Source organism: Acomys russatus, chromosome 21 (genome assembly GCF_903995435.1).
Source record: "Acomys russatus chromosome 21, mAcoRus1.1, whole genome shotgun sequence".
In the NCBI taxonomy this organism is placed as follows: Eukaryota; Metazoa; Chordata; class Mammalia; order Rodentia; family Muridae; genus Acomys; species Acomys russatus.
The window spans coordinates 40,540,462-40,554,754 of record NC_067157.1 but is presented as its reverse complement, the minus strand read 5'-3'; the positions used below and the strand labels follow the sequence as shown (position 1 = coordinate 40,554,754).

General features: G+C 40.0%; 1 protein-coding gene across 3 annotated transcripts in view; it reads right to left on the bottom strand.

Moving 5' to 3' along the window:
• Positions 1 to 209: 209 nt before the first annotated feature.
• Utrn (utrophin) overlaps positions 210 to 14,293 on the bottom strand; it is a 490,302-nt gene continuing 476,218 nt past the window's right edge. For 2 of the 3 annotated variants that reach the window (XM_051164608.1, XM_051164609.1), the window contains exons 22-25: positions 12,726 to 12,834; positions 11,287 to 11,379; positions 5,852 to 5,874; positions 210 to 2,350 (exon numbers count right to left, since the gene is read on the bottom strand). In XM_051164608.1, coding sequence (XP_051020565.1) covers positions 2,342 to 2,350; positions 5,852 to 5,874; positions 11,287 to 11,379; positions 12,726 to 12,834 — 234 coding nt within the window. In that variant the 3' untranslated portion in view covers positions 210 to 2,341. The remainder of the gene's footprint in view (positions 2,351 to 5,851; positions 5,875 to 11,286; positions 11,380 to 12,725; positions 12,835 to 14,293) is intronic. The other variant, XM_051164610.1, reaches the window with a different exon arrangement.

The window sequence follows — 14,293 nt, the reverse complement described above, 5'->3', positions numbered from 1 at the left end:
ATGAAAGTAGTCTTGAGAGAGTAACCAGCTAAATGTCAATAGCACCAAGTTAGGAAAATGAAAGTCCAATAGGCTTCGTGAATATTTTTATAACATACATTTCCCCCTAGTAATAAGATTTTCATTTGAATGAGAAATTGAGAAATAGATAATCATATGTCTGTACAAGAAAGGAGAGAGATAACAAGTGAAAGGAGACTACATTAGTGTATATGAGTGATAGTTTCCGAAAATGTAGATTTATTAGAATATAGGCTTTTTTACAGTTTGTTTTATCAGATGCATACAAAGATCAGATTCCATCAGTGAACACAGCCAAACAGTGAAGTCATTTTGTGTTAAAATTACTTTTATTCAGGATGAAAAATACAGTATGTAACCAGATTAGATGACAGTCTGTGATTAGTTTTGTTTTGTTTTGTTTTGTTTTTTAACCACATACTTCAAAAGAACAATACACTTATTTCTCATTGTGGTTACTGCAATATATTTCCTCTTATTTATTACTCAGAAGGTTACAATGTAGTGTTTTGTGTAGCTTTTTCTGTAATAGCAGATCGAGATCATTTGCATACAAATACAGGCAGGGAGAAAAAAAAAAAAAAGAATACGTGACTTCTCAAAGCAAGAACAAGGAAGACACCAAATCTACATCTTGGGGTCTGAGTTCAGGGAGTTTTTGTTGATGTTGTTTAAACAGGTGTTTTCTTGGGTATGAAATAGCCTAATGAAAGCCCAAGGCTTTACACACTGTGGCATATAAAGCTATATCCAACATTACAGAGGAAGATGGTTCTGAGGTAGAAAGGTGATCATGGCTCTCCTCTTATATAAAACAATTTTCTTCTTCTCAAAATATCTATGCTGCAAATAGACACCCTTGCCCCCCAACCCACCCAACCGATCCTAGAAGAATAGCAATGCCTAACTTTCAGCCTCCTCCTGGCCAGAGCCCAGTGAAAGAGAACCCAAAGTTAGCATGTCCTGACGTTTTTTAAAAGCACATGTTTGAAACAAAACATATTACCTTTACTTTTATTTTTGGTTTCTCTACAGTTGGTAATTAAATGTTAAATTAAAAAAAGAGAGAGAGAAAAAAATAAGGAAATATCTAGTTGAATGCACTCAGGAGTATAATCATTTAAGCACTAATTTCATTCTGGAGAAGCAGTTGTATAGGCTTGGGATTGACATCCTTACCAGATGTGCTGCTGGTCACATGAGGGGTCATGAGACATCTGTCCATCTGCCCCGAAGGTTCAAATGAGACAGGCACTAAGTATCTGTTGGCTTTCATAAACGAAACAACCAGAGCTTTCAAAACTTACGAAAGACTTGAAAATACAAAACCAACAATAAAATTTCTATTTAAAGGGAACTGAAGACCATGATGTACTCTAATGTCACAATGGGTAAAATCTGCTCTGTATTTTACCATGAGATGCAAGGCTGAAGGTACTGGGAGAGGTTGTGCTAACTTGTTTCTGAGTCAAAATGAAAATATGCTTAAATGGTAACCTTTGGTAAAATAATTCTTTGAAATTGTTACAATGTAGTCTTCTTTATCATAGAGATTGCAGGATGAAATAAATAAAGATACTGAGATCTACTTACAATAAAGGAATAAAAAGCAGAAGGGATAACACCCCAGCAGCCTTGCCATTTAAGTCTGCAGGATCTTTACTGTAGTCATCCAGTGGTTACTATGTGTGTGATGTCATCTAAAGTTAAATAGTATACTCAGAATTCCTGCTTACTCCACATACAAAAAATATTTTATTCAAATATATGAACTTATGAATTTGGCCAAATTTAGAAACAAATACACAAAATCTATTTGGTTGTATGGCTGATCAACTTATAAATAACCAAAATATAATGATAAAATAGTCAAATAATAAATGAAGTTATTGTACAGGGTTAATATGAACAGCAGAAGGAATGTAATAATGTAAAGTGGTGTAATTTTATGTAATTTTTCTCTCAGATATTAAAAAGACAGTTTTATATAAGAAAGCCCCCACCCACTTTCCCATGGCTGTATATATTATACAAATCAGTGACAAATGCATTACCACCTCCAAATACTTCTCTGTTCATTAATTTACAGTTGCATAGAAAGGGAAGAAGAAAACAATAATATGTGTTATTATAAAAACAAAATATCCTTTTCTCTTTGGATAATCAGTGTTTGATTCCCTCAGTAGAACACACGGTCAAGCACTCAACAGCATGTGTCATAGAGCCACGGGAGCTTCAGGTTGAATGGGACTTGGAATTGGCATTTGCAGAAGAGGGCAATACTGAAGGTCAGGAAACGTTGGTTGGCTGGATAAATGCTTCACATTGCCTGTGGCAGGAGAAAACACCAAGGTCAGAACAACATTTGCATAAGACTGTTCAGGTAATGAAGACTTGTCAATTCTTCAAGGGAAAATAAGGGCTTCTTTCAGAACTAATCAAACTTTATATGGCTGTGTTCAAAGGGGTCCCCACATTGCCCATGTGACTTTCAGCTGAGGACATTGCCTTCACCCTGAAGTCACGTGGTCAGCCTTTTATTACAGTAGTCAACACCAACATAAGGTGACAAGGATAAGGGTAGGGGGTGGGAGGGTGACCAGAAGTCTTTTTTCTTGCCCAGGCTAGAAACCAAGGTAAAATTGAGAGGTCTTGGCTTCTTCTTAGGGAAGGTAGCAATGATGTATGCGTTAAGTTACTGAGAGAGCACCCCAGTACTCCTGGAAAAAATGAGAACTCTTCCAGAGAGAGACACGTTGATAACTCTACCATCTCTGCCTTAGAGAGAAGACTGGAATTATAATCCAAGGTGTGCAGTGGTGTCCACTAATGAAATATGCCCAAGGATCTAAATCCAGGCTACACTAAGGAAATGACAGCACAGTTTCCACAGGGAAGGCAAGCAAATGATCTTTTAAAAGTACTAAAGTTAGACATATTTTTAAAAAATTACTCCAAAATGGAATAACCTAAAAGAAGCCATGTCTCATGGAGTCATATGGGTTCTTTTGTGACTCCCAGTAAAGATTCTCTGCCTACCCTTGGGTCTCATTCTGTGGAAGAGCCTGACATGAAATTCTGGTTCCCTGAACTAGAAGGAAATCCATAAACTACTTGCAGGCAAAGTTTCCCGAGGGGCTCTCCTACTCTTGGGTCTACCGGAAGTCTGTTGAGTCTTGCTTCAAGCCTATTCTTGTCAAACTTGCTTCTAAACTGGACACTTTGCTGTTCTGAAGGAGAAAAAAAAAAAAAAAAAAAAGGACCATTCAATGTTAATGATGATCTCACTGGATTCCAGGCTACTGGTGAAGTGGGTGGGAAAGCTAACCCAGGCATATGCTCTCATTTCTTTCTAGAATAGGTGTCATTGCAACCATAGATAACTCAATGTATTTTGAGAACACAGGATAGGGATGCATTCCACATGGGAGGGGAACATGTTATAAATTCATATTGTTAACTATAGCTTTGATGCTAATTTGTTGTTGATAATGGATTAAAATTATTTTGTATATTCTCTTATTCAGGATGTGGATAACTATTAGTAGGTGTATAACAGCTCTCTTTTTAGGCAACAGAATTCTAAAAAGTGGAAATTAATTCTAAAAATTTATATTCCCAGCTCTACAAATAAAAGTATAGCACAACCACCCAGGTAAAAATGGACACTTTTCATGACTTTCCACTTGGCCCAGGGTATGGAAAATACCATAGGGAAAAAGACAGAAAGTAGAGGGTGGAAGACAGAGAGAAAGGAGCTTCCTATAAGAAGTGTTTCCTGTTCCCACAAGGTTGTTATATTATCAGGGAAAATACAGATCTTCTTCAACTCAATTTTTTCAAAGCTAAGACCCAAGGGAGAGGGCTCCATAATCACTCTCTGCTTTAAAGTCCTGAGCCTTTTGTTGTAATGCACTTGAGGATTGGTAAGAAGATTCTATCTCCCTTGCTGACATCTATCTTTATAGCCATGACCCCACCATGGAGCAATCAGAACTGAACCCCTAGCCTTTCTCTCGGTTCTGTTACGTGCTTGTGATTCCTGTTTACCCTGCCATCCCCTCTGCACTGTGCTGTATAAAGATATGCACATTTCTCAGCGTGTCTCCTGGCTAGGCCCTCACTAGTCCCTCAATCTTTGTTCTCTGGGTCATGTGGTTTACCACCAAAAAAGCCCACACCTGCTACTCTTCCCAGAATGCTTCCTTCCCTGATGCCTTGAATCAGCATGCAGGTCTTCTGGAAAACACAGCATCTGGATAACCTGCAAAATACCTACAACTCCCCCTTCTATGCTCCTCCGTACCACCATGGGCCCAGTACCAGGGCTTAGAGAGGCATTCAGGGCTAACTTCATTCCCTTCTCCCTAAAACGCTTATTTGAATTTTACGTCATCAGAGTCCAGCAACCAGTTGTGTCATCCGCTGGCCCCTTCAACCATGTTCATTCATTCCTCATATCTCAAAGTCATTCACTTTGAGGCTATTTGAAAAGCTTAGGAATTTCCATCCCATGAAGTGGCCTCTCTGTCAGGGATCCTACCCTCTACCCTTTTTAACCATTCACACAAATGCCCAAAACCAACCATTGCCTTTACTTGTGGTCCCTCTAATACTTCAATCTCTACTGTCACACCTCCTGATGACCATCTCTAACATCAGCTTACTTCTGCTAGGATGGCAACGCCTATCCTATCATCCGACAGCGTAAGACATAGATCATTGCCTTCTTCTGACAGCATAAGATGTACATCATTGACTCTCTCATCCCATTAGTTTCCCAGAACATGCCCTTACGTCCCTCACAACTGAACTCAAGACTGGTGATTCTTAAAATCACTCCTTTGCACTGTCTCTTGAAGCATTATACTCAACTGGCTTAACACGGTCAACTGTTCAAAATCAATTCATGGAAAACTAGTCAACTCTGGTGTTTTTCATGATGAACTTGAATGTGGCTAGAGGTCAGCACAACCATAGGGATGGCTGGCACACAAAGTGGTGTTTCTTAACAGCTACCTCTGTCACACTCTGTTTCTAGGTGTGTCTGCTCCCCTGGACATGGGCACATCTTCCCATCTCCCCTTGCACCTCTGATGCTCCTTCTGCTATCTCGCTTCCCTTTTAAAAGCCTTGCTTCCAATTAACCAGGACAACAGACATTAGAAGAAGATGCGAACTCTCCCTGCTGAGTCACAAGTCTGCTCTACAGCCACCTGTCTTCTAGCCAAGACCCCAGCTCTGTTTGCCAATAAGAAGAGACAGTGTTCATTGTTTTCAAAAGGCAGATACATTCACAGGAGAAAATGTTCTCCAAAGATATGCTTTGGCTTGGTGGTATATTTTAATTAAAGATCCTCATAAAAAAACAAAACAAAACTGAAAGCTAGTCAGTTCCAGCTTCCACATGAGCTCGATATACTAGTTAAAAGAAAAATGGTAACTCCCTCTTGATTGGAATTAATGATCTCGGTATTACCCTTGAGGTACCAGGCACATTTCAAAGTCAGAGTTATGTGACATGTGACATGTGAGATGAGAAGACAGTCAAATCTACACAGAGTGACTTATATTGTACATAGCACGGAATGAGAACAGAGATCCAGCATAGGTCCTTTGGGTGCCTGGCAGATTCTGACTTGGGAACCCCATGTCCCTACCCAACACCTCCAAAGCAACGATCTGTTTTCCAGAACCAAACGACACATAGACATCCAGGGGCTCCCCTTATTTAAATGGAGAATGAAGGAAGACTAAATCGATAGGAGCTAATGTGCTTACGCCAGGTTGGGATCAAGACAGTGGAGTCAATGAAGCCATTAGCTCTTACCTGTGGCCTGCTGGGGACATTTGCTGAAAAAGAAAATAGAAGAAATCAATTGAGGGCTTTACTATTGCTTTGTGGCTTCCCTTCTCATGCATGCAATTGTGTAGAATGCTCCTCCGAGTGAGGGAATAGCTTTGTTCTCACAGGTATACTAGCAAGAAGTAGGAGCCAGCCTCTCCCACCCTCTAGCCAAATGCTCTAGCTAAGGCCAGTTTCCCCAGTAAGTGTTTCATACTCCATGCGATTTAAAATACACTCTACCAAAAAAAAAAAAAAAAAAAAAAAAAAAATCCACACAAAACATATGCTATCTCTTTAAAAACATATGTACTAAAACATTTAGGAAGCTTTTAGTTTTGATAAAAAAGAAATCTTAAAACTTCATTTTAAAACTGTGCCATGTATTTTTTGGCTTACGCGTAATAAGTACAGAGGATATCCTATATATTGTGTTGCATATACAATTCAACCAAAAGGTCCTCAGAGGGAATTAGTCTTTTCTGCAAACCTTGGCTCACCTTTGTTGGAAGTTGTGGGAAGATGGTGGTTATATGCTTCTATCAATGAGAGGGCTAGTCTGTTCTTCAGCGCTCTCAGGACAGTAAGGCCTTACGTGGGTTCAGTTGAGAGCACAGAAGTTAGACTATGGAGCCTAATTACCTTGTACTATCTTCCCCGCAACAGGGCCCACAACAGAGAAGCTGATGTCGTGGACTTTATGAAAACTGGCACCGCCAAGTCCTTTCTAGATTTCTGCTTTGTCGGACTTATCTTCCACTGAGACCATCCTCATGCCCCTTGTTCTTGTGCATCATTAAAAAAATTCAGGGAATGGCTGGAGAGGTGGCTCAGAGGTTAAGGGCACTGGCTGCTCTTCCAGAGGTCCTGAGTTCAACTCCCAGCAACCACATGGTGGCTCATAACCATCTATAATGAGATCTGGTGCCCTCTTTTGGGCCTGCAGGCAGTGTACATGCAGGCAGAACACTGTATACATAATTAATAAATAAATCTTTTTTAAAAAATTCAGAGAGGATTACATAGTGTGGCCTAGAGGACAAAGCTGATTACAGAGCAATGCTCTCAGAAGGAGAACAGCAAGGGCCAAAGAGAACACTGTCTACACCTATGTTTTAGGCAGGCTTCCAGTGGTTCTCAACCTTCCTAATGCTACAACCCTTTAATACAGTTCCTCATGTTGTGGTGGCCCCCAACCATAAACTTATTTTCAATGATTAATAATTATAGTTTTACTACTACTATGAATCATAATATAAATATCTAATATGAAGGATATCTGACAGGTGACCCTTACGTAAGGGTCATTTGACGCCCTCCCGCTCCCAAAGGGGTAACCCACAGGCTGAGAATTGCTGCTTTATTCTATTTTTCAAAAACCCAACGCTGGCGAGATGCTCGGCTCAGCAGCTCAGAACGCTGGCTGCTAGTGTCCATATTACAACCTGCAACAGTCTGTGCCTCTGGAGGATATGACTCCTTTTTCTGGTCTTCACTGGCATTCCATACCCACGGAACACAGACATACAAGCAAGCAAAACTTTTGTGCCCATAAAATAATAAATAAATTCTTTAAAAGCATTGCTGAGCATTTCCTGAGGAAAGCTGGGGCTATGGGAGGGAGAAGCGTTTGTCCTTAATGCCCACAAGGGTTAGGATTCTTAAAGCCTCCTGGGAAGGATATCTTCTTCCTTCCAACACCAGAGACATGATTTTTTTTTCTGAACAGTAACTAAAGTCTTTCTGTTTCACTGTTTTGTTTCTAAGCCACTGACTATGTCCTATAAGCCTGCCAATATCTAACCCATTCACTGTCGAACCATACTCAACATAGGGAAAGAAAAGAGGAGACTTGCTTTCTAATGATGGCAACATCTACCCTTGGGCAAATGAGGGGTGTCTCTGGTCACCTAGCATGTCGCATGCTTCCCGTCTCTTATTTTCTTGTGTTGAGGGGGAAGAAAAAGTATCTGTAGTACATGTTGGGTCTTTGTGAGGAGGAAAAAAAAAAAAAAAAAAGAAGGCAAGAAGGGCACCCTCTCAGCGATAGAATGGAAAATGTGAGCCCTAGTATTTGGGAGAAGAAGCAAGCTAAAGCAAGCCTAGTCCTACAGGGTGTAGGGAGCCTGTGTAAGCATGCGAGCTCTAGCCCAGGGCAGCCAGGCTGAATTGTTTGTTAAGCCATGATACAAATGCACACTCCATCGGAAGGACAGCTATGCTTCTCTCCTAGGTAATGGCTATATAATAGTCGAACCCTACACAGAAGTTAATCTATTTTGCAGCCCTATCTGTTTTAATCAAATAAAAGGCTATAGGCAGTCCCTCGAACAATCTCTACTGATATATTTTTAAGGAAAATTAGGAAATAATTGCACTTTCATAAGTCTTGAATTTTTGATGGATGATATTCAAGCTTGACACATGCAGGCTGGCCACAGTGGAAATATCCCAGTAGGATCACAGTAATTCTAAAAGCATTGATTCTAGCAGCAAGACACTCAACTTCCTACAACTAATCCATACATTGGAACAACAAAAGAAAACTACATTATGCTAACAAAGAAATGGTCATAGTCATTAGTAGATTGTTTTACCAAATTAATTGCTAATTGTCAGCACAAATTAAATTCAATACTTTAATTCGTAGGGTGAGATGGCCATGCCCACCTCTTAGCTTTGAGGTGCAATGTCATTTTAAAAGGCCGTAATCCAAAGGCGTCAGCAGTGCCAACTGCGATATGAATTCAAATGCAAGAAACTTAAAAGTCTCATGCACAACATGTAGACATGGTTACAAAAAATAAGCTAATATAAGCTACTCATGCAATTAGGATTTCTGAAGAGACTCTCATCTTAATTCCAAAATTGCCATGAGTGAAAAATTCATTTGTAACCATGCAAATTTTTTAATCCACAAAGGATCAAAAGGCAAGATTAACATGCAGATCGGTTCATCCATCTCACACTGGCTATAAGCAATTTAAAAGTTCCCCTTATTTACAGAGACTCAAGAGAGTGATGGAGAGGGTGCCAATCCTATTTATTTGGTGGTCAGGAAGCTTTGGGAATTGCAGACCCTTAATGAAATATTTGCTAACTGAGCAATTTAAGTGGAGCATTAAAACTAATGAATCCCGTGAAACCATTAAAGTACTATCTGGGAAATTTTCAACCGTCAAACTTCTCCAGCTAGAAACGTGACCATCCCAGTAAACTTTGGACCACATCAACTTGGAAGCCAGTGTTAGGCACCAGACCTATACCATGCACTAAGTGATTCTGTACCAATTTCAAAGTATTTAATGATTTTAGGCAGAATTCTGAGATATGCGTCAGTTTTATAAATGAACCAATGAAGGCCTTTTAAAAAAAATGAAAAGTATTTCTTATCTTGGGTATTCTATATTAATCCAATGAAAAATATGAATATACATAATGAAAAAGAACAAACAGCGCCGTTTTCAGAAGTTAAAAAAAAAATAGCATGTAAATTCCACAGGACTCTAAAACATACTGTGCACTACTTCTTACTTAAGAGGTACTTGGATTCTTCATAATAACCCATGACTAGGAGTGCTCATCCACAGAAAATTTCAACACTATAAACACTGCTGGGTATACACACTTAAGAAGAATATGAACAGTTTTCCTCTTACGGAATTGCAAGCCTCTATAAATGTCCCTGTGAGCTCCAAGGATGATGTCACAATGAAAGAGCTCCCAGTGCAAGGGAAGGCTTTAGCCTCTGCAGTGTGGTCTCCATAGAGATTAAGTCTCTTCTAAGAAACCAATCACCATGGACCAGCTCATCTTGTTCCCAACCAATGGGAATTTCATACTCGCATCAGGGGTCAGGACATGAGGCAGCGACATTTACCTCTGAAGACTCAGTGTTAGACTACCGTTATAATTTTTTATATTATATTCTGTTTTAAGCAAGGCATAGATGAATATTTTTAAGATCAAATATACATTTTAGAATATGCCTTGGGAAAGATTTGGAAATGCTTTAGAAAAAGAGACTTGTAAGAAAAAAAAAAATCCTGAACTCGTGGCACAACATTTTCAATATAGAAATTACACATTTTATATTCACTACAAAGCATAGATTTAAGCATATTTCACACTCTGACTTCACTGCCAGCAGACGTTTAAAGTGAAAAGGTCCAGCATGACATTTAAATAAAATTTTCTAAGCAGAATTCAATTTAAAGAATTTGTTCTTTAATGTTGAATATGTTTAGGTGGAAGCTGAGCTAGGAAGTAATAGCTTCTAAAAATTTTAATTTTGCAACTCTAACTCATAAAACATGGTACAGTTGATTTTTTTCCCTAGCCATTGGATAATACATAGGTCAGAACAAAAACCTCTCAAATGAAATTCAACCTTGAACTACAGTTAATACAACAGACTTAACAAATTTATCAATTGTACCAACAATTGATACATTTTTTTCTCATTTAGGATGGCATTGTCTAGAAAGCTAAGATAAAACAGAGAAAATAAAGACTGGGATTTACACAAAATCCTGTTTATTGACTGGCTGCCTTTATCATCTATTTGAGAGGGTTCACCCCCAAATTATAAGTGACACATTCATGCTCTTTAAAAGTACTTGGAACTGGGGCATTAAAGTGGTGTGTCTATGGACTCAAGCCGACTGGTGCTGAGCTGAGAGACCACAGAGGTCTCTAAGGTGAGAGCAGAGCAGAATCTGCAAGGTGGCAAGATGCCAGAGAGAAACCACTTAAAAAATTCAATCGATGAAAATCATTATGTAATTTCCCCCGGGATTTGGATGGCTCTCATTGGGTGATTTTTCTGGCAGTTGGCTGTTTATATGGAGAAATTCAGACTCATAATCTGTGACCCTGTGAATCATTTGGCTTTTACACAATGATTATTTTAATCCTTGAGGACAGAAAAAAGAACCCTTTAAAGAGGGAGAGGGAGCCAGAAATAATTCTTTTCTGAGCCTGTTATGAAGACATCTGATGAAACATCTCAAGAAAGTTAGGAAGTTACCTTAGAAAGGCTATTTTTGTACTAGTTTTGCACATCACTAAAGGCTTTTCCTTGAAGTGACACAAGTTGCTTATAGCCTACACTCAAATGAAGTTTCATCCCAAAACCAGGCATTGTTCTATTAGACTTTGTCTAGTCACATATGAGGTACGTGGGAAAAGCTCCAAGAGTGGGATCATACTGCCATTGCACCTCAAGATCCATCGGGCATCAGTGCGGGGCTTCATTTTCACAGTCAGCATATGTCTATATTATTTCAAAACAACCTACACTCGTGTTTCTAACACTGGCTTTTGTTATTGTACCAAAGAAGACAGAGGGTTGAGTGTGGAGAAAGAGAAAGGCCATGAGACAGGCACACTGCAGTGGCGCCACGATCAATCCTACTCACGGCTGCAAGAGGGAAACGTGCTGTTGATCTGCTCCATCACCTCTGTGAGGTCCGTGCTGGTGTCGTGAGGCGGGGCCAGCAGGTCCTCAGATGCTATGAGAAAACACGGAGAAAATGGGTGCTTGAAATTCGTGCCCATCCTTCAAGCAAAGCACTAGTCATAGGTAAAAATATTATAACCAGCCCGAAAATATTAACAGAACAATTTGAGAGAGAAATAGGAGAAATATTTATTCATTAGACATGCGTAATACATGCGCATACACATGCACAGTGTAAGACACACACAGTGATGGTACCCAGGTCTTTGAAAAAGCCCGGGGAGTTCTCTACCACTGTCCTGCATCCTCATCCCCAGCCACAGACTTTTAGGTAGTTAAAATGTATGGTATGTTTATGTGGCTAAGTTTATATAATGATACAAAAATACAAACTTGGAAAATTAGTTAACAGTAGATTTAATGCCAGTGTGCTGGTTGAAAATCCATTAGTTTACACATAAAAGTATTCTACCAATTTCTTTCCTTTTCACTTTTATTTTGGAACTTTTAAGACAGGCGATTTTATCTTGATGCAAAAGAAATCTATGCTTTATAGTACTTTGATATATACTTTTTATTCTATGATTAAAACCACAATAGTGTTTTTAACACCAGTACTGTCAGTGAGAGGGCCCCATGCAGCTGATGGTGTTGGTGGCAATTCTTCCTTACAGGGCAGGCAGAGCAATTTCCACAGAGACTAGGATGGATAAAGTAGAGGGTACCATGGTTGGTGATATCCTTCAGCACTAGGTTCTGCACGTGCACAAGTGTAAACATTGTAGAGAAATAATATACTGCCAACAATCATTCTTGGGGGCTGTGATCCTGTGTGTCTGTAAACCCTGATGGTGAGGGATTGCTGGAGCTTGCTGCCCATTCTAGCTCCAGTTTTGTGAGAGACCTTATCTCAAAGGAATAAAATGGGGAGTAACCGCTGGAGAGCTGATGTCCTCCTCTGGCATCTGGGAACACCTTCTCACATATTTGAAGATACACTGCGTGTGCGCTCACACGCGTGTACACACACACACACACACACACACACACACACACACACACACAGAGAGAGAGTCTCAAAGCAAAAACCAAAAAAACCCAACAAAAAACAAAAACAAAAACTTAATGCCTTGCTTATTTCAAATGAAAGGAGTATTTTTCATCTTTCACCGAAGTTGAATCCACTCCTACACATTTTACAAACAAGCACATTATAACTAAAGTGTTTTTTGTTATTATTAAAATGGATCTACATTCCTTGCAGACTAAAGAGAAGAATGTTTTATGCTCCAGAGCACCCAGATTAAGAATGCCAGCAAACCGAAAAGCAACAACAACAACAACAACAAAAAGATGGCTGAGTCCAAAGCCAGCTGCGTGTGCCTTGGGGACACCCACCTGCCTGGTGGAACTGTGGACCTGGGTCAGGCTCAAGTGCGTAGCTCAGTGCGGAATGTTGCGGCGAAGCCCAGGGGGAGACACCGTTGATGCGGGAATCAGAGTCAGGCTGAAATCACATGGGAAGTTAGAATAAGAAAGACTCACGGAATCTAGAAGGAATGGTATTCCTCCCCTCGCCCCTGCTCATCTTGGGGCAATCTCAGATGCATTTCAGCACTGACTGGGTCAGCACATGAATACTTCTCCTAAGTGCCACTTGTTCTCTTCCGTCTTTGAGTTTTTAAGAATTTATTGTTATATGGCATGATTTATTTATGTCTGCCATTTTCAACTCTCAACCATTAGGCTATTTTCACATCAACCTAGTGAACTTAGAAGTAGGTTGGGATCATCTTTCAGAAACTAGCATTGGGATTCTAAAATAGCAAATTATGCTTAACTGGCAAAATTGCTCCCTTCAGAGGCGATTTGGAGAGTGTTTACCTCAGTGGTTTGGATTCAGCAGCTTGAATTCAAATTCCACCTAGGCTGCTCAGAGACGAGATGGTTCTAGGCAAACTATAGAGCCTTCTGCATCACAGATTTCATGTGTATAAACTGTTTTAGTGTTAACAACTTAGTGTGGACTCAGAGTCAAGAGGAAGCGATGCTAAAAGCTTTACCGGCCATGGCGCGTCATAGATCTTTGCCAGGAGAGTGATGAATGAGTTGTTCTAAAGCCGTTTGCCTGGTCTGACCCGGGGCAAACCCTCTGTAAGAGCCCCTGTGCATATCTGTGAACTGGCGATAGCTGTGCTGATAAGTACATGGTCAAAACAGAAAGTGAGATCTATAGTATGAGAGAGAATGTAGAAGTTTCTTTTGATACAGATTTTTCCATTAAATCTCTATTAGTTGAAGTCTGGTCGTTTCCCCTGTTTATACCAAGTTAAAATTTCCATCGACTTCTGATACTTATGCTAAATCGTTTATGAAGAGGTAAGAGCTCCACAGACTGGGATATTCTGAGCCACTTAGATATCAGCAAGTTCCCAAAGGCATTACTGTGTAATTCTGAAGGCACATGAGCCATTAGGGTCTTGGTCTAATAGAATGGAGGGAGGGAGGGAGGTTAGAGTGAGTTCAAGAGCCTTTCTTCCCTCCTAAAAGCATCAACAAGGTACAACCAGCAAAGGCTTCTGTGACGGCTCCAGGTGCACATGAAGTTGTGCACATTAACGTCTGATGCTTTAAGACATCTGATGGTCTATAAACATCTGCGACCATTTAATACAGTTCCTCGTGTTATGGTGACGCCCCCCCCCCAACCATACATTATTTTTGGTGTTGGGGCCAGGCGTGGTGGCGCACGCCTGTAATCCCAGCACTCGGGACACAGAGGCGGGCCGACCACTGTGAGTTCGAGGCCAGCCTGGTCTACAAAGTGAGTCCGGGACAGCCAAGGCTACACAGAGAAACCCTATCTCGAAAAACCAAAAACAAACAAACAAAAAAACATTATTTTTGGTGCTACTTTATAACTGTAAGTTTGCTACTGTGATCAATTGTAATGCAGATATCTGATA